Source organism: Brassica rapa, chromosome A05 (genome assembly GCF_000309985.2).
Source record: "Brassica rapa cultivar Chiifu-401-42 chromosome A05, CAAS_Brap_v3.01, whole genome shotgun sequence".
In the NCBI taxonomy this organism is placed as follows: domain Eukaryota; kingdom Viridiplantae; phylum Streptophyta; class Magnoliopsida; order Brassicales; family Brassicaceae; genus Brassica; species Brassica rapa.
In genome coordinates, this window is record NC_024799.2 from 13,622,030 (window position 1) to 13,643,479 (window position 21,450).

Consider the following 21,450-nt stretch of genomic DNA (forward strand, 5'->3'; position numbering starts at 1 on the left):
TTATGAATAATAAATATTTGATAATAATTTTTTTATCTTTGATCTTTTTTATTTAATTTTATATTATTAAAAAGTATTAAACAACCACATTAACCATATAATACACAATTAATTTTTGTCTTATATGTTATATTTTGTATTTTTAAAACGACTATAAATTACTAAAAACGTTAAATGTCTCACACTAAAATTTTGTGATCATTGGTTTAACTTTTTTCTTAACAACAAGATGCAAATGATCATAAATCTACGAATATGACGTCTCGTTTACTAGACATTCATATTATGTTAATATATTTCAAATTAAACTATATAACATTGAAAAATACTTAAATATGATAATTTCAAAATTTGTATTGGAAAAGTATTGAAACCTTAATATTTTAATTTTGAAATTTGCATTAAAAAAATCGCACATTAGAAATTTTGTGCTCATCACAAGAGTATTGTAACGCCCGAATCCGGCCTCTCGACAAGACTAGACCCGTTTGTTACTTAATCAATTTCTTTGTTTGTTTGATTCATTTTAAGTCTTTCATTTACTAAGTCATGTTTGAATCGGAGGTTCTAAAACAATGGAACAGATAGCACACCGGAATATAAATGTGTAAACAAATGTATTACTTAGAAACATGAGATCCAATACACAACTTCTTAACAGTTTCATAGACAATCACTAGTTCATCCCTAGCATTATCTACCCACACGTTACACAGCCTCTCACTGACCGAGCCTTCACGACTCCTTGGCTTGACCAGAACCATCCTTAGTTCCTGAAACCACAAGCAGGTACGCATTAATCATAACCGAGAATAGGACTGGTTGATCCTACAATGCTTGGCTTGGTTCCTAGAACATTGATAAACCTCAGACAATATACTTATAAAAAGATATGAACCTGCCTACCGAATCCTAAGTCATTCAACCAACCACCCCTTGACTTGGAACTAGATAGACAGTCTAGAATAGATAAACAGAACACACGAACAGTCCGGATCGTCCCGAAGACCAATCCATCCATCCGGATAGAATCTAGGTGCGACCGGCCTAGCTGAAGTCCGGCTCAATGGCCCAGCGGACTTCCTTACCTGATCCGGCCTTGGGCCTGGATCCAACGGCCGAGTAAGCCTCACGCCCAATCCGGTTAGGCCAATGGCCGATCAGACCTTGCGACTCTTACCCTGGCCTGGACGGACCGTGAACTTGCCTCAACGGACAAGACATGGTCTGATCCCTAAGGAACTGACACGACCTGCCTCAACAGGCACCGCTTGGTACACGCACCCCTTCGGCCTTTGGTACCTCTTGGTCCTCGTACCACTTGGTGCTCGTACCACTTGGCGTTCTTAACCCTTGGTTACTTACACCCTCTGGCAACTCACAACCGTTGGTAACTCATGACCTTTGACCACTCGTGCCTCTTGGGACATGCCCAACCGTTTAGCCCAACCGCCCAGTCTATGTTGCGATTCAAACCGACCGTCTAACCGACCAGCGTCTAGGTTAGCGGTTTGGTTATGTCCGGCCAAGTCTAGGAACGTGTTCCTTGGACTGAACCAACACAACCCTTCGTGCATAATCAGAAAGAAGAGAAAGGATCGGATAGAAACAAGAAGAGGAGAAGCGGTTAGGTCTAATGGACCGTCCAGAGCCGTGGTGCAGTCACAAGGACCATCCGTTCGGACTGATGCGGCCAAAGCCCACCACGTAACTTCTGAACCAGGTCAGGGTTCTCCATGCTCTTCTCCTGCTCTCGGTCTCCCATACTTGATCGGAGGTTGCTTCACAAACGATCAGATCGCCGGAAACCTAACCACCACACAATCGGCCTTGCTTTGGCCGGAAACTCTCTCTCTCTTTCTTTATCTCTCTCTACGATTTCTCTGAGTATTTTACTCTGGATTGGATGTATGAAATCGACAGAGAGGACCCCATATTTATAGAAAACGAGGGGGTAAGTCTTGCCCCACGAACAGGCATGACTGGCCAGCGGATGGGCACAATCGGCCAAGGGTTACACCCTCTCGGCCGCATGCGTCCCTTCGCCAATACCACATGGGTTTGGGTCGGACAGAGGCCCAAGGCCTTACCCAACTCCTCTGGACTTAGCCCACGGCCTTGTCCCAAGCCCCAACGGTCCATGACCTCATGGCCGAACCCCCATGGCCCGTCACCGGCCCGGACCCGGACCATCAGACCGAAACCCGAACAGTCCGTCCAGCTGAGATGAGCTGACCCCCAGCTGCCTCAGCTGAGTGAGCTAGTAGTCCAGCTAGTGTAGCTGACCTGGTAGTGTCCGAGCTGGAGTGAGCTTAACCTAACTCCGTTGAGCTGGTCGAGCTACCCGTTCCATTTTTCCAGCTACCGTCTTGCTCGGTCTAGCTGACTCTCGACTTGTGTAAGGTTAAGTCTTAGTTTCCTTACGTCCTTAACCTTCTTATCCGGCCATGGAACGCTTGCCCTATGTCTTAAGACTGGCTAGTACGTCTCCTCGAACCATGGCCGTCCCAATGATCCTATTCAGGATCCGGGATGTTACAAGTATGAATTCTAAATAATAAATATTTATATTAAAATATACTATATATCTATGTTCATTTTATTGAAATTTAGTTATATACCATATAAAATAAATAAAATTATTGTTTTGATTTATTTACTAAAAGGTATCTTAAATAAACAAGATGTATTGTTTTGATTTATGTGTTTACTCTAATTTAATTATATACATAATACGTAAATGAATACAAATAAATAATAATAGATAAAAATTATTTTTATATATAACATTCATCCCGCGTAATTGTGCGGGTCTTAAGCTAGTATCTAATAAAGCTGCTAACTTGTCGATAATTGGAAATAACAATCGGGGGAACTCCTAAGTTACTAGTCAAAGAATTTGGAAAATAACTAAACTTAGCACTAAGAATCCTCTGGTCCATTCCAAATTCCTCCAAAACCATCATCTTCAATTGCTCTAACATTTTACTCGCTTCCAAGGGGAATTCTACCTCTTTTTTCGTTATCAACAATGAACCGCCACTCGTTCTTTGCATCCCTTCTCCAAACACCACATGCTACATAGATATGAACCATTTGATTTGATAAGAAAGAGATAGTGAAGAAGAAAAAACGACAAAGATCGTTGAATTAAAAAAAGGGATGGATTCAAAGCCATTTAATTTAAATTTCGCCAAGAACAAATAAATTTGACTAAAATTAGCTAAAATTACTTCCTAAATTTTCTCAGATTTAAAAACATAAAATACACGAAAATATAGAATACACATTCTAAATAGAATAAATCACAGACATAATGTTACAATATAAATTCTAACTTTTTTAGAATGTAGCGTAAAGGTAAAAATAGATGTTTTTATCTACGATATATGATAAACTAAAGGATAGAACAAAGGTAAATATTTTCTAGATTTTTTTTACAACAAAATAAGAAGCCTACAATATATATTCTATGTAAAAATAACAAATTGGTTTGGTTAGAACTGAGGTAGACCTATTCTATATTTAGATAGATATAATACAAATACTTACTTTTATAAAATGTTGAATACAAGTTAGAACGTCTATTTTATCCTTGTAAAAAGGGTTATAATACATATTCTAACAAATTTAGATAAACACATCCAAATTTTTTTGGAATTCAATTTTTCATATTTTCCATATCCTCATGATTGTATTGATTTTTTTCATATTTTTCTGAACTCTATATGATGTTTAATAATTATTTTCATTATGATGAGGGAAATTATGTCCAAAACTGAGAAATTAATGCAAAGGTATAAAGGGACAAAAATATTCACATTATGGCCTATATTACGAGTTTCTCTTTTTTTATTCCGCCTTTTCACAATCTATCTCCTCACAAAGAAAGTAGACCAAGGTGATTCTCCGGCAATCACTCCGGTGTTTTCACTGACGCCCTCTCCAGTGTTGTCTTTGCCGGGTATCACAGCTCCTTCTTCTTCGTCTTCATCCGAGTTTTCTCTCTCAAAAGAGATATGGTAGAAGAAGAAAGGAAGAAGATTGTTGAACAAAAAAATTGAATTCAGCGTGATTCAATACAACTCTCATCAAAAACAAGATAAGTTTGAATAATATCAGTTAGGATTGTTTCCTAGATTTTCTCTAATTAAAAAACATAGAATATACAAAAATATAGAATGCACATTGTAAAAAAGAAGATAAACAAAAGGTTAGAATACATATTATAAAAAGATAAAAAATAGAGAAAATGTTAGAATTTAAATTCCACCATGTTTAAAACATAGCATACAAGTATGAACTCACTGTTTTATCTACAATACATAACAGAGTAAAAGATTGAACACAAGTTAACAGTTTCTAGGTATTTCCATAATAAAGTAAAAATCCTACAATATATATTATATTTTATAAATAGCAAAACCCTTTAGTTAGAACTGAGATAGACATATTCTATATTTGGATAGATTATAGAGAAGACTTTACAATATTAATTATAATTATAAACATATAAAATAAATTAGAACGTCTGTTTTATCTTTGTAAAAAAGGTTATAATATACATCCTACCAAATTTAGATAAATATATCAAAATTATTTTTGGATTTCAGGTATTGTACATTAAAATATGTAAAATATTCTTATAATGGTATTGCTATTTCATATTTTTGATACTAGGTGATTTTCCCTTGCTCATGCACGGACATAAATATTTATAAAGTAATATGCTATAATAACTGATTGATATTTACTTTTAGTTTTAAATTAATTTATAATTTATATTAATAATATTATATTACTTTAATTATACATCTAATTTTAGATATTTTATATTTAATCGGTTTTGTAGTTTTACAGTCAATTTAATTATCATTTAGACATATTGGATTCTATCTATTTCTTTGAATTAAACTATAATATTTTTTTATTTTAAATATATTATTTTTTGATTAATTTTCTTATTTGTATTTAGTTTTTTTGATCAATTTAATTATCATTTGGACATATTGGATTCTATCTATTTCTTTGAATTCAACTATAATATTTTTTATTTTAAATATATATATTTTTTTAATTAATTTTCTTATTTGTATTTAGGTTGGTTGTTGTTTTAGATATGTAAGTATATTTTAGTAAGATTATGTATAACTTAAGATATATTATTCTTAGAGTGAAATAAAAAAACATAAACTAAAGTGTATGATTCCAAATTACATAAATTAATATAATGATAATATTTGAAAGTCTCATGCATATATAAAATTTTATAAAAGAACTAAATTGTAACAAAGAGTTAATATTTTATTTTTCATTTGTTAATATGTTTTAAGTCATCCTACAATTTATATATTCTTACTGTAGTTCTATCTATGGTTTTAGATATAAAATGGATTAGTCGAGTCACTCATGTTGTAGTTATTCGATCAAAAGGTGTTTATTATTAAAATTTATTTTTAGTTTTTTAATATCTCTTAAAATATGCAGTAAAAATGTGATTGTTTTGAGAAATTTTATTATATAAGTAAAATATAATTTATATTTTTTGCTGTAATTGAAAAATATTATAGTCAACTAAGAAAATAGATAAATATATAAAAACAAATTCTATTACTTTGAAAATATATATATTTGTTTTGTTTAAAATTATGTTTTAAAAGATAAATATTTCTTTTTTCTAATATCAAGATTATTTGTGTGATCTCTCTTTAATGAAATCACATTATGTACAAATATTTGTTTTCATCTAAGAATATATAGATATAATGAAGGAAAGTGTTTTCTTACTTCAAAATTAAAAAAAAAAAAAATTTCTTTTTTCTAATATCAAGATCATTTGTGTGATCTCTCTTTAATGAAATCACATTATATACAAATATTTGTTTTCATCTAAGAATATATAGATATAAGGAAAGTGTTTTATTACTTCACAATTAAAAAAAATCTTTTAAATGAGATATTAGTATTTTGTGAATTTTCCTTTTATTATGAAATCATATTATATATACATATATTTTCGTTTTTATTTTTTTTAACTTTATAAATATTTCCTTTCTGTTTTATATTGTTATTTAGAAAATTTTAAAAAGGAAATAATAGTATTTAAAATATAATTATTTTTAATTCATTAAGGGTATCATAATAATCAACCACCGTGAAAATTAACGTGGGCAAGACACCTAAGAAATTGACTTCTCAAATAATATTATAGAGATATATATATATATATAATTTTTAATAATTATTTTTGTTATCATCAGAGCAATTATGTCCAAAACTGATCAATTAATACAAATGTATAAAGAGACAAAAGTATTATCACTATGGCTTATTTTACCAATATCTCCCAAATATATATATGTGCGAATGATGTTTTCGAGTATATTTTCCCTATAGTACTGCAAGTAAGGCAAGGCTATAAGGAAAAGCAGTGACTCCAGCAAACGCAGAATTTGCCACAAACATGTTGGCCGCCTCAGTGCTGTGGACTTTGTCCCAGTACACGTACCTTCTTCGAAACTCACAAACCGGTTTATTTGCCGCACATAGTTCTGCCCCTGATTCGACCGTACAACAACTCTTCTGTGTTTCCGTAAACCCTACAAACATGTAAATTTTTTTTTTTTTGGTGTAAAATTTTACGCGTGACTGTTATTTTTTTTGTTTATATATACGCAAGTTAAATTTATAGGAACCTAATCCAATAAAAGAATTTGTGATTTTACTGCAACCAAAACGGATCAAATATTAGTTTAAAAAAAACGGATCAAATATTTGTAAATTTGTAGTAAAATGAAGATTTATATTTTTATGAAACTTTTCGAAAAAGCTTTCGTAAAACTGCAGAATTAGTAGGCGTTTAGGAAGGATTCATAATTTTCCCAAAAGAGGTTATTGTGGTTTTACGAAACTTAATATTATTACAAAATATAAATATTTTCTAGAATGCCTTATTAAAAAATATTTTTTAGCATTTATTAAATCAAACTCACACAAATCCAAGAGTAAATACATTTTTTTATTGCTTTAGAAAACTTAACTCAAAAACTAAAACTCTCTCAAATCTCATAAGTATATACTACATCATGGTACCTCCTTATACAACAATCATAATTTCCTAAACTCATTAGAAAACACATATTTTTTTTCCTAATCTTAAACTTATTAGGATAACTTATAACCTAAGTTATCTTCAAGCTTAAGTCAACATTCTCCTCCATAGTTTGAAATCTCCTTTCTTCACATCTTGAACTTCAATGAGATCTCTCATCTCCTTGAATTTGATTCTTCCAAGTGATTTAGTTAATATGTCGGCCTTATGTTCCTTGCCAGCGACGAAATCAATGTCCACAAAACCTTCTTCAACAAATTCTCTAATAAAATGATATTTCTTGTGTTTGTGTTTACTTCTTCCATAAACACCGGGTTTTTGGTATGAATAGTGACTGATTTATTGTATGTACGAATCACTGCTTTGTTAGCTTCCTTATCTGTGATTTCTTCAAGCAACTCTTGCAGCCATAACGCTTGCTTTGCATTCTCCGTTGCTGCCATAAACTCAACTTCACATGAGGATAGTGCAACTGTATCATGCTTTTGTGAGCACCAAGTAACAGGACATTCGTTAAGATAAAAAAATGTGTCCCGTCATGCTTCTATCGTCGTCAAGATCTACACTATAACTACTGTCGCTGTAGCCTATGAGTCCTCTCTTGGTTTCACACTTAAAGTACAGTCCAAGTGCGCAAGTTCCTCGCAGATACCGTAGCACTTGTTTGAAAGCCACACCATGTGATACCTTCGGTTCATGCATGTATCAACTAAACACTCTAACGCAATGGCTTCTATCAGGTCGAGTATGGATCAAATATCGTAGACAACCAATGTTTCTCCTAAAATCCTTCTCATTGGTTCCTTCTCATAGGAACATGAACCATATTGCAATAACTCATACCCGCTTCCTTTAGTATCTTACTTGCATACCTCTCTTGATGCAAAAATATACCATCTTTAAGTTGAGTTACTTCAATACCGAGGTAATAACTGAGCTTATACCAAGATCACTCAGCTCAAATTTGGTTGCCATCTCAACCTTAAATTCTTGTGTAACCTCTAAGCTCGAACCTATAACAAGTAGATCATCTACATAGACTGCAACCAAAATAACACTCCCCTTTGATTCCTTTCTGAACAGCAACGGCTCCTTGTAGCACTTAGAGAAGTTTAGTTCTTTAAGAATCGCCTTTAGCTTGATGGTCCAAGCCCTAGGTGCTTGTCTCAAACCATAGAGAGCTTTATGCAACTTATACACCTTGTTCTCACCACCTTTGATCTTGAAACCCTCAGGTTGTGAAACATAAGCTTCTTCACTCAAGTCTCCATGAAGAAACGTTATTTTAACGTCGAGATGGTGGATTTTCCATCCATTAGAAGTGGCAAACGCAATGATAACCCGGACTGTTTCTATTCTTGCTACTGGAGAAAACACTTCTTCAAAATCAATGCCATGACATTGCACATAGCCCTTAGCGACGAGCATGGCTTTGTATTTGATAATACTCCCATCTGCATTGCGGTTTATCTAAAAAACCCAATTCAAACCAATCGCTTTGCAACCGAAACGAAGCTCAACCAGAGTCCACGTCTTCTTTTTCTTTATCAAAGAAATTTCATCTTTAGAGGCGTCTCGCCTAACGTTATTTCTTTTTGCCGCATTCCAGTCCCATGGTTCTTCATCAAAAGAAGTATCCTCTCAGTTTCTGCTACTTCAGCCAACAAAATATAATCCTCGAGGTAGCTAGATCTCGTGGTTACTCTTGTCAACCTTCTCAACTGAGTCGGACACTCCGTTTCAGGGTTCTCTGTTTCTTCATAAGACTCTTCTTCGTTGCATTCACCATCGCTACCTTGCTCGCTATCATTACCTTCTTCATCTGTTTTATCTTGCCTCTCCTCTTCGTAACCGTGCACCGGAAAGTTAGTGCTCCTTGTTCTTCGGTAGACTCTTTTCCTATTATATTCCAACTTTTATGTTCATCAAAGATTACGTCCCTGCTTACTATCACTTTGCGAAGCTTTTGGATCAAATAACCAATACACTTTTGATCAGGGTTTTGTTCCAAGGTGCACTAATGCTTGCGACCAATCATCAAGCTTCTTGAGATATGGTGCTTCTATCTTGGCTTAGCAGACACAACCGAATACGCGTAGGTTCTCCATGTTCGGTTTCTTTTTTTTTTAAGCTTTCATATGGAGTTTTCTCTTTCAGCTTACGGGTTGCAATTCTATTGATGAGATATGTTGAGTGTCTTACCGCTTCTCCCCGTAGGTAGTTTGGAATACTCACATGCTTCATTATGCTTCTAGTCATCTCCATTAAAGTTTTGTTGCATCGTCCAACAACTCCGTTCTGCTGTGGCGAGTAAGGTGCCGTTAGATGTCTCTTTATTCCATGGCTTTCGCAGAAGCTCTGAAACTCGTAAGAAGTGAACTCACCACCTCTATCCGTCCGCAAAGTTTTGATGGTAGACCCTGTCTCTTTTTAAAATAATCTGCTTAAAGCTTTTAAACTTCTCAAAAGCTTCACTTTTCTCCTTCATCAAGATTGACCACATGTACCGAGAAAGACCATCAATCAAAACAAATATAAAACTATTTCTTGTTGTTGTTGATGGTGTTATCGGTCCACAAATATCTCCATGGATCAGCTCAAGGATATGTGAGGCTCAATATGTTGTTGCCTTTGGAAATGATATTCTTGTTTATTTTCACATAAGACAAGACGCGAAAGTATCTTTATCAATATCGATCATAGGCATTCTCTTGATTACTTCCTTGTTCATCATCGATCTCATAGTACAAGACCAACATGTCCAATTCTTGTGTGCCAAGTATCTAAATCACTGAGGTTTGTGGCATGAAGACGTCTAGTGCTCTCTACCTCCATGGTGACTTTGTATAGTCGATTTTGTTTTACCTAATTGACGTTACTAACAAGTTACACTCTCGATCATATAAGGTTAGGTAGTCTAACGTCGAACGTCGCAACTAGATTCTGTAGCATGTCCAAAGCTTATGATATTACTCTTAAAGTTTGGTATAAAGTATAAATCATCTAAAGCTTTGCGCTTCCATCTTTGGTTGTGAAGAGAATAGATCTTTTTACTTTTATATCGATACGAGAATCGTCAGCAAACCTCACTTTCCCCGTAATCTTCTCATCTATCCGCGTAAAATAGCTTTGATTCTCAATCATATGATTACTTTCTCCGTTGTCCAAGTACCATATGTTATCAATCTCGGAGTGTGCCTCAAACTTGCGTGGCATGACTTTCTCTTCATTGAGGTATACTACCTCGTGCATCATCAACTCCTCTGCTTCATGTGTGCTGTCAGTCTCACCCGCTTGTGTCTCCTGTAGTTTGAGAAATCGATCAGGATAATCAATGACATAGTGACCGGTTTTATCACACCAATAACAGACTACTCTTGACATGTCCCTTCTTCCTTGTCTCCAGTCACGTTGATTGTTATAATTCCCACGTCCTCTTCCTCTATTTCCAAACCGTACTCCCCGTCCTCTTCCTCTACCGTAGCTATTATGTTGTGTCGGAGAATCTATGTTAGCGTACATGAGCTTCCCTTGATCTTCTTGTTGATCTTCATCTTGGATTTTTTCTTCATAAGCTTTTAACCTTCCAACAATATCATTGAAACTCGTTGTGTTTAGGTTAAGGACTTGCTCGAGCGCAGCGATTATACGAATGTATTTCTTTCGGGGGAGGTTGTTTAGAAATTTCTTCACAAGTTTAGATTCATCAATAACTTCTCCCAAAGCTGCCGATTTTGAGGAAGCTTATGCAAGTTTTTCTGAGAAATTGTCAATGGTGTCAGTTTCTTTCATCTTCATCTGACTGAAGTCATCCATTAAGGTCTGAAGTCGAGCTTCTCGAATCCTATCCACTCCTACATGTCATGCCTTGATTGCTTTCCAAACTTCTTTGGATGTATCGAGGTTGCCAACTTGTAGGATTAGAGAATCAGGTAGCAATTCGAATAGAAAGCCTTTGCCATATCACTCTTGTCTCTATTGGTTGTGCCTGGTTCTATCGAGTCCAACACTTTATGTACCTTTAGTGCAACTTTCATTCGCATGCTCCATACTGTGTAGTTTGTAGTATTGAGAATCGGACATTGTATATTTGAAGGACTGATCTCCTTCGCCTTGGTCGTCACGGTTAGATCCCCCATAACTCTCTTCTCAACAAAGCTTTTTTAGTTCTCTTCTCTCGGTTTGTTTATTGATCTCAATAAAGCTCTGATACCAATTATTGAAATCAAACTGACACAAATCCAAGAGTAAGAACACACCTTCTCATTGCTTTAGAAAACTTAACTCAAAAACTAAAGCCCTCTCAAATCTCATAAGTTATACCACATCATAGTATCTCTTTATATAACAATCATAATTTCTAAACTCATTAGAAAATACTTTCTTTTTCCTAATCCTAAACTCATTAGAATAACTTATAACCTAAGTTATCTTTCAAGCTTAAGCTTAATTGTCAACAACATTACCATATGTTTTTAGTTCGGCAAAGAAAACACACAACCAACAAAATCAGTTTAGCAACAAAAAGAATTCGCAAAACGGATTTCCTCTTGGATCAAAATGTTGAGCTCAATATATTTAAATCTACTTACCTAAGGCCTCATACGCAAGAGGAGTTTGACTGGTGAAGATATCAACGTAAGTGATCTTAGCATCGTTGAAGTTTGTGTTAAACTCACTGACCAGATCTTTGAGGTTCTTGTTGAATGATTCAACAGCTTTGTTCACTTCAGCAGCGCAGCCTAGACCACCACCATGGGAGGCGATCATTCGCGGCGTGCATCCGAGCTTACTGACCCCAAACAACCCCACCTTCCTTGCTCCTTGGACATATAATAACTGTACATAAATAAAGTCTCGTAATATATCTGTTTTTAAAAAAGATACATATTAATCTTATTATATAAAGTTTGGTTCTTCAAAGTTGCTAATTAACATGATCGCGACATATGTCAATAATATATTTAAGATTGTGACATGCGTTAATTTATCTCATAATTAAAAACATATTTCTAAGATATTAACAAAAACAAATTTATTAAAAATCTTATTATATATATTATTTAATAGTAATTTTTTTTTAAGATCCTACTCAAAAGATAATTGCAAAAGATTATTTGATAATAATTTTTCTTCTAATATTGTGACATATGTTTAAATATACAATGATTAAAAGTATATATATTAAGATAATAAAACGATTTTTGAAAAAAACTACTTAAAAATTATTCAATAGTAAAAACGATTTAAAAAATATTTAGTAGTAATTGTTTTAGAAATTTTCCTTTTTTCAAAATCCTAAAAAAATAGATTTGAAAACAAATTATTTAATATAATTTTTCACTTATTTTTAAGAAAAATCCTTTTTATTATTTTAGTATATGTATTTTTGATTATGATATAGTTTAACATATAAATGTTTTTAGAAAAATAATGACCATGTGTAACAATCATGTTAATCATCAATTTTGAAGAACCAATCTCAATATAATATTTTATAATTATATTTTCATTAAAAATAAGATAAAATTATATAAAATAAAAATATATACAGTAAAATAATAAATTATTGGTACAAATCGTTTTTGGTATAGGATTTGTATAAACGAAAAGTAATATAACTTATTTAAAAAAACATAGATTTTAATAAAGGAAAATTAACATTAAACAATTTTTTACAATTTTTTTTAATAGTATTAATAAAAAATCAGATTTTAATAAAAGAAAATTAACACTAAAAAGGATAATTACTATTAATAACTTTTACAGTCTTTTATTATTATTATTACTATTACTATTATTGTTATAATTGTTATTATTATTATTATTATTATTATTATTATTATTATTATTATTATTTTTCATTATAATGTTTGTTTTAAAAGATACTAAAGATAGAGAATTATAAAAGATAAACATTAAATTTTAAGAAAAAAGCTTAAACAAAAATGAATCGTAAAATCCTATGAGTACAATAAATTATTTAATAATAACATGAAGAAAAACTAATTTTAAAATAAATAATATTACTTTTTTAAAAGCATAATTAATAGAAAATTGTAAAAATAATCTTATTGTTTTCTTATAAGTAAATAAATTTCCTTTATAATAGATAATTGTATGTTAAAAAATTATGACAAAATAGCTACAAATATTTCATATATATATTTAGGTTTAAGCTTCCACATATTATTTTTACAAAAAACAATAGTATTTACATGAAAAGTATTATATGAGTATTTTCTTTTAATTTCTTGATACAACTCAACATTTTATTATCCTTATTATATCTTATGATGCTACTATAACTTTTAATTTTGATGTTATTGGCGTAGATGAGTATGTGTGAATATGATAAATATGTGTTTGTATGTATAAGACAAAATAAATAAATAATTAAACAGAATTTTTCTATTAAAAATAAAATAGTTGTATAAAAATCTAAAAGAAAAAAAATAATTAATTTCTTTTTAAAAGTCCAAATAAAATAAAAACGTAAAAGTAATCTTATTTTTCTTATAATTAACTAACTTTACTTTTTTAATAATTCTGTGCTATAAATATAAACTAAAATTAACTTTACATATTTCACCTGATATGATTGTGATATGTGTCAATTAAAAAATTAGATTGTGAATATGTCAATAAAAACTTTCATTATGTGAAAATAACTTCTTATTTTCCTAAAAGCATAATAAAAGAGATTTCCAATAGAAAATTATTTTCCAATCTTACCAATTAAAAACTTTTCTTTTTGTTTAAATCGCGACTAAAGAGAATTGTAAAATTTTATTTGATAATAATGTTTACTTCAATTAACAAGAAAAATTGTAAAAATATTAATGATATTGAAAAAAAAACAAATTTTAAAATTTGCAACTTTTAAAAATAGTTAATATTAACTGAAAATAGTTATTTGATAGAAATTTTATTTATTTTTAAATCTTAGACGAAATATAATTCTAAAAGATTATGTAATATTAATTTCCTTTTCTAAAATCCTACAAAACTGCAAAATAATATTTGATAGTTGTTTTCCTTTTTTAAAAAAAAATCCTAAACAAAAGAAATTTGTATAATATTTTTAAGTCCTAACCAAAAGAGAATTGTAAAAATTTATTTGATATTATTTTTAAGAGAGTATTTGATGATGAACATGTTGATAACAATTATTTAACTAACAAAATAAGTGTAAAATTAGTAGATACGAATTGTAAAATAGCAATTTTAAAAATATTTATTAATAACTAAAAATAATTATTTGATAGCAATATTTTTTCTGAAAATTCTAAAGAGGAGATAATTGTAAGGTTATATGACAGTAATTTACCTTTTTTAAAATCTTAATCAAAATTGTAAAAGAGTATTTAATATTTTTATTTTATTTTTTAATTGTAAATAAAAAAGTAATTTATAAAATATAATGTTTTTCTTTTTAAAAGAATCATAGCAAAATAAAACTTTAAAGACATATTTAATAAAATATTAAATTAGTACATAAGAGCATGTATAATGTTGTCATTGATTCGATTGGTGTATTTAATTTTCATTTCTTTTTACTTTTCATTTCTTATTTTGGATTGTGTTCAGTTTAAGTATTTATGTATATTATTTTCTCTAATCCTTGGTATAAAGTTTATAACAACTCATCTATACACCATGATTATAAAATACAAATATTAACTTGAACTTATGTGTGAAAATGAGTTTTAATTACAAAATAAATCTCAAACAACATATACAAAAAAAAAATCATAATACTATAATAAAAAGATTTATTATTTTATTGTTTTTATTAAATTAAAACATCAAACAAAACCCGTTGCAACGGGCTCATATCTTGTTATGAATAAAATTTATATAAACACTTCTACTTATTTTTAGGTTTTGTAAAATTAATAAACTATTTATTATGTAATTTGTTTTAATAAAATCAGATTTGAGGGTCTATAATTCTCTTATTATTTTTCTTTTTAAACCTTGGCATTATAAAGTATATTACCTTTAAATAAGAGCGATAACGTCCAATGAGGAATTCAGCATATTGATCGTAAGTGAACGTGCGACTAGTATTGTACTTATCACCTTGCATGAAATAATTGTTGAGATAATCATTGCTTCCAATATTAATTGTGTATAGGCATTTCTCCAGCTTCTTGGATGGCACATTCGCCGTCATTATAATCGTCCGATGATTCTTTATTTGCTTTTCAAAACTGATTTTATCGCCCTATGAGACAAAAATACTATTATGCATAATAATTAAGCGTTCTAAACCGAAACAATACCAAATATTGTAGTTCTCGAAAAAAAAAATACTGTAAACGAGTCATATTTAATTAGGCTCCCAGCAAGAAAATAATAATCAATAAAAAAGACAAATGGTTACTTCCCATGAAAGAATTTTTTTTTTGAACATCCCTTGAAAGAAATTAATAAATTGTTCTTTTTAGTCACCTATAACATGTATATAGTATTATTTTATATCTGATCCTTGTAATTCATGTTGCCTATTTGGAGCCTTAGAATAGATTAAGGCTTCCTTAAGGTGATCAGCACATGATTAGTTAACTTAAAATTCTTTAAGGTGCACAAAAAGTTACGTTTGCTGGAAAGAAAACTCGTCGATTAATATTAACTAGGTGATTTTCCCGTGTTTATGCACGGGTATAAATATTTACAAAATAAATATATTATAATAATTAATTGTTATTTATTTTTAATTTTAAATTAATTTATAATTTGTATGCATAATTTGTATTAATAATACTATATTAAAATTATGATTAATTTTCTTATTTTTATTTATGTTGATTGCTGGCTTAGATATGTAAATATATTTGAGGAAGATTATGTATAACTTAAGATATATTGGTCTTAGAATGAAATAGAAAATAAACTAAGTGTCTAATTCCAAATTATGTAAATTAATATAACGATAATATTCTACAGTCTCATGCATATATATAAATTTTACAAAAGAACTAAATTATTTTATTTTCATATGTTAATATGTTTTGAGTCATCCTATAATTTACATTTATAAAATAAATTATTGTTATAAAATTATATATTCTTATTGCAGTTAAATATGTGATTTTAGATATAAGTTGGATTAGTCGAGTAACTCATGTTGTGAGTATATTGAGTTATATATATTTTTTCAAATTCAAACTGAAGTATAATTGTTTTTATTATTATAAGTAAAATCAAATTAATTTTATTTATCGTTTAAATATGAATGTAATTTCATAATATTTATCAAATTATATGTTGATTTGTTTTAAAAAAGATTAGAAAATAAAGTGATGATCAATATGAAGTTACATATATAAATAACTAATACATTTTTGGAACCTTATAAACACATATAAATATTTACAATAATTAAACTGAAATGGTAAACTGAAATTTATTTTGAATAATCTTAGAAATGAGAATTCAAATTTGCTTTGGTATTTTAATTATAGTCATATTAAGTTCCACAAATATAAAAAATAAAATTTAAAAGCAAATGTAATATTTTGAAAACAAATATTTTAATAATGATAAAAATATAATATATCTACCTCGTTAAAGTATGTAGTGTTATGTTATTTAAAAATACTTTGTAATTATTTGATCAAAAGATGTTTATTGTTAATTCTTTTTTTAATATCTCTTAAAAATAAGCAGTTTAAAAAAATTGTCTGATTGTATTTTAAAAATCATACTATATAAGAAAAATATATAATTTATAGATTTTTTTGCTGTAATTGAAAGATATTATATTCAACTAAATATATGAAAAATAAATAAAACATTTCAATATTACTAATTATAAACTATTTCTAGTCAATTAAATATATGTTAGTTCATGTTACTTAATTATTTTATGTAATCATCTAAGAAAATAGATAGATATATAAAAAATATTTCTTTTATTTTGAAAATATATATTTTTGTATTGTACAAAATTATGTATTAAAAAATAATATATTTTTTTCTAATATCAAGATTATGTGTGTGAATGTTGTTTTATGAAATCACATTATATGCAAATATATATTTTCATCTAAGAAAATATAGATATAAAGAAATATTTTGTTACTTCCAAAGTATTTTTATGTTACTTAAAATATTTTTTAAATGAAATATTTCTATTTGTGAACTTTTTTTTAATGAAATCATAATATATATACATATATTTTCGTTTTTAAATTTGCTTTTTAAACTTTATAAACGTTTTCTTTTTTATTATATATGTTATTTGATTTTTTTTTAAAAGGAAACTAAACAAAAAATTCAATAATATAAATGTATCATTTTTAATTCATTAAAAATATCATCGTAATCAACCATCATGAGAATTAATATGAGCACGACACATACGAAACTGACTTCTCAAATAATATTATAGAGATTTACCTAAAAGTCTATAATTATATGATAATTTTCATATATTTGCTCGTATATTAACCCGGGATTCATAACATTTGAACTAGTCTTTTTCGAAGCCAGATCGATTTGAGCCTCAAACTTTCACTACACAAAGTCCTTATTTAAAACTATATACAAACATCATAGCTAATAATTGAGAACAAATGATCACCACACATATTTTCAAATCAATTAAACTATTAGTAAAGTCTGAAGATGAAACTGAATTTCGTTTAGGAAATCTACTTAATTACTCTAGCTTGTGTCACATTTGGCCAATATGTAGTAGTATTAATGAAAATGAAACACTTGAGGAAAAAGCATGAAAATAAATTCAAGTTAATCTCTCTTGCTTTTAAGTAAGTTCTTACCAAATGGTAGCTAGTCTCTTCGAGAATTCCGGCAGCACCAGAAGCGTAGTTTATACCAGTGTGAGCTTGTTGAGGAGATGCTCCAGCAAAAGGTGGAATGTAATCACTGAATCCCATTAGTTCAGCTAAAAACATAAACCAAACTCATATTACACAAGTATTCATTATGAATAATACGCACAAGAATTTTTCTACAAAAAAAATGATACAGAATAAATTTTAAATTTCCTTAAAAAAACTGAATCTTGATACACAATATACATACAAAACTTTATCTATCTACTAAAATAGTATATTTACCTATCTACTAAAAAAACTAAAATAGTATATTATTCAGAAGTAGTGGCTATTTTGCATATTATCATTATCTAGTTATAATGTTTCCGTTTCTTTTTATATATACCATTATTACTGATGTATTATTCGTTAAAAACGTCAGCTAGAGACACACATCCATTAGAATCTTCCAGTTACTAAAAAACTTGTAATTTTTGGCTGTTTCTATGAGCAGATTCATCGACAACATATTGGCACAGAAATAAACCAGGCCGAGGACTAACCGATAAAGTCGGGAATATTACGGCCATTGCTAAACCGGCCGGTAGGACCTCTAGCAAAATCAATACCATAAGGTGAGTAATTAACTTTGACGGTAGTATTCAAGTCATTGTTGTTACCGTTGTCGAAGACTGAGTCTCCGAAAACGAAATAGCAAGGCACTAGCTGTGTACGAGCCTCCTCGGCCATTATAAGCGCCATTGCCGCAATAACCCACAACAATGCCTTGAAAATTACCTCGGCCATTTTTGAAAAGCAAATACTAGAAAACTGAAAATGGCAACGTTGAAGAAAAGAGAGAAGACTCTTTATATAAGCATACATAGGGGGAGAAAGATATAATTAAAATTATATTTCAAGTCTATTCAACAGAAGAGGTAGGATGTTTTCTTCCACAAAATAATAATAATTAAGGGATGTTAATTAATTTACCTTTTTAATAGTCAATTTGTATGTGATATTTTTATTTATCTTGAAAGATCTTTTCAATAGTCAACTTGTCCGTGAGTTGGAATGATAAAAAAATATAAGTAATCTGAACAAGAAAACCCTTGATATGTTTTATCGATTATATATTAACTGAGAAACATTACAACATTGTTTTGTAGTCACGTATCACTGTGAGAATGAAATTCCGAATTCTTAGATAAATAGGTTAGTTCAATCTTAACTTATATTATACATTTTATTAAATTAACTATTAATTTGATATATATTATACAAAAGAATATTCTCGCACTTTCCTTAAACAAAATCTACGAAATTGCCTAATATGGTTACCGTATATATGACAATTAAAGATTATGAATAATAAATATTTGATAATAATTTTTGTATCTTAACTTTTTTTTTTAATTTTATAGTATTATAATATATTAAACAACCACATTATAACCATATAATAATAAAATATTTTTTTTCTTATATGTTATATTTTGAATTTTTAAAATGATTATAAATTATTAAAAACGTTAAATGTCCCACACTAAAATTTTGTGATCAATGGTTTAAATTTTTTGTTAATAACAAGATACAAATGATCATAAATCGTATGAATATGAAGTCTCATTTACTAGATATTTATATTATATATTAATATAGTTTAAAATTAAACTATATGACATAGAAAAATACTTAAATATGATAATTTTTAAAGAGTATTTGTACTCCCTACACACAACTTCCCCTTTATTTGCACTCTATACTTTATTTCCCTTCAATTTTTTTCCCCCTATTACTACCATTTTCCCTCAATTCAATGGTATCCCACTCTTTTTAGTATATTGAGCTAATTTGCTCTTTTTTAAATTTGTATTGAAAAAGTATTGTAACCTTAATATTTAAATTTTGATATTTGCATTAAAAAATCGCACATTAGAAATTTTGCATTTATCACATGAGTATGAATTTTCAATAATAAATATTTATATTAAAATATATTATATATCTATGTCCATGTCATTGAAATTTAGTTATATACCATATAAAATAAATAAATGATTGTTTTGAATTATTTATTAAAAGAATATCGTAAATAAACAAGAAGTATTGTTTTGATTTATGTGTTTAGTCTAATTTAATTATATACATAATACGTAAATGAATATAAATAAATAATAATAAATAAACATTATTTTTATATATAACATTTATTTTGCGCAATTGTGCGGATCTGAAGCTAGTAATTAATATTTAGCAATCATTTTCAATTTGAGTTTGATCGGTGGAGCCGGATTACACCCCGTTCCAGATCCGATTTAGGATCTCACCCAGAATACGATAAAAATCCAAATTCGATCATCATCAAAGTCCAAAAAAAGGAAATATAGGCACACGAAGATCAAAACCACCCCGAACTCAAAGAGTTAAACACGCCAAGCTCAAAAGAGTCAACTGAAAAAGTAAATAAATCAAGTGCATTAAAGATTTTCATCAAAGCGTCCGGTCCAAGCCAGAGATCATTCCACAGTTACTATCCGCCAAGAAAATCTATAACAGATGAAGAAAGAGCCAAAGACAAAAAAACTCTGAATTCTTGATGGCTAAACTATACTCTAATTAGTAATTACATATAATCTCCATTGTTATCAAGCGCTCCATGTATCCGTCTTTAAATCATCAATCAAATTTCCATTTTTAGTCAATCGTAGTTCTTTTTTTTTTCTATTTTAAGCTTAACTAGATTTTTCACCCGCACATCCGTGCGGGTAGATTTTCATTTTATAAATATATAACATATACCATCGCAAAACTTTCAAAGATATAGTTTAGATTTTAGTGTTATATATTATGTAGATCTATAATGTTATTAGTTATGTTTCTTATTCGATATTATTAATGTATAATGATTTGTTTTATACATTTTACTTTATTATTAATTGTTATTATATATTAATATATTTTCGACTTTGGTAAAATAAATTCATAGTATGAAATAAACAAATTGAGAATCTCCTTCATTTTTTTCTAATTTTTACAGACTGAATACAATACATTTTAAAATTTTATTTATTTACTATAGAATTGATATTTTCTTAGCATAATTTATATTTCTATATTATTTATTTTAGTATATTGTGGTATTTTATAAGTAAATAGATTATAATAATACTATATTATTAATTATGAAATCAATCGTTGCAATAATTTAAAAATATTTTATAATTTTATTTATCTCAGTATGGAATGATCTTTGGATCCCATCCACTTGCCCGAGACCAGCAAACAAAAATGTTCATAACAGTTATCCGGACCTTACAGTGGATTCCTTTATTCATTAGGATTCCTGCACTTGGAATTTACAGGCACTTAGGACTTTGGTTGATCCCAACAACGTGAAATTGATTGAAAGTATTCCTCTGAGTAGAAATCAGTTGGAAGACAGGAATGGTTGGCATTTCACTAATAATGGGAGATATACAGTTCAATCAGGGTATCAAGTCGAAAGGATATATCCTGACAAGGAAAAACCACCAGAATTTTATGGCACCA

At 29.2% G+C, this 21,450-nt stretch overlaps 1 protein-coding gene across 1 annotated transcript; it reads right to left on the reverse strand.

Moving 5' to 3' along the window:
• Positions 1-2,761: 2,761 nt before the first annotated feature.
• Positions 2,762-19,472, reverse strand: LOC103868713 (GDSL esterase/lipase At2g19050-like). The gene is made up of 5 exons (XM_009146787.2): positions 18,462-19,472; positions 17,902-18,026; positions 15,114-15,341; positions 11,704-11,950; positions 2,762-6,599 (listed from the first exon to the last, which is right to left on the reverse strand). Exons 1-5 carry the CDS (start codon positions 18,781-18,783, stop codon positions 6,391-6,393), a joined length of 1,131 nt encoding a protein of 376 aa, XP_009145035.2. The 5' UTR covers positions 18,784-19,472; the 3' UTR covers positions 2,762-6,390.
• Between the last annotated feature and the right edge of the window lie 1,978 nt (positions 19,473-21,450).

Excerpts from the sequence above, each read along its gene's own strand:
- LOC103868713 (XM_009146787.2), bottom strand. The coding sequence starts at position 18,783 with ATGTATGCTTATATAAAGAGTCTTCTCTCTTTTCTTCAACGTTGCCAT. Across the intron at positions 18,027-18,461 it reads TAATATTCCCGACTTTATCG|CTGAACTAATGGGATTCAGT; the intron begins GTTAGTCCTCGG and ends TTATGTTTTTAG. Across the intron at positions 11,951-15,113 it reads GTTATCGCTCTTATTTAAAG|TTATTATATGTCCAAGGAGC; the intron begins GTAATATACTTT and ends ATTTATGTACAG.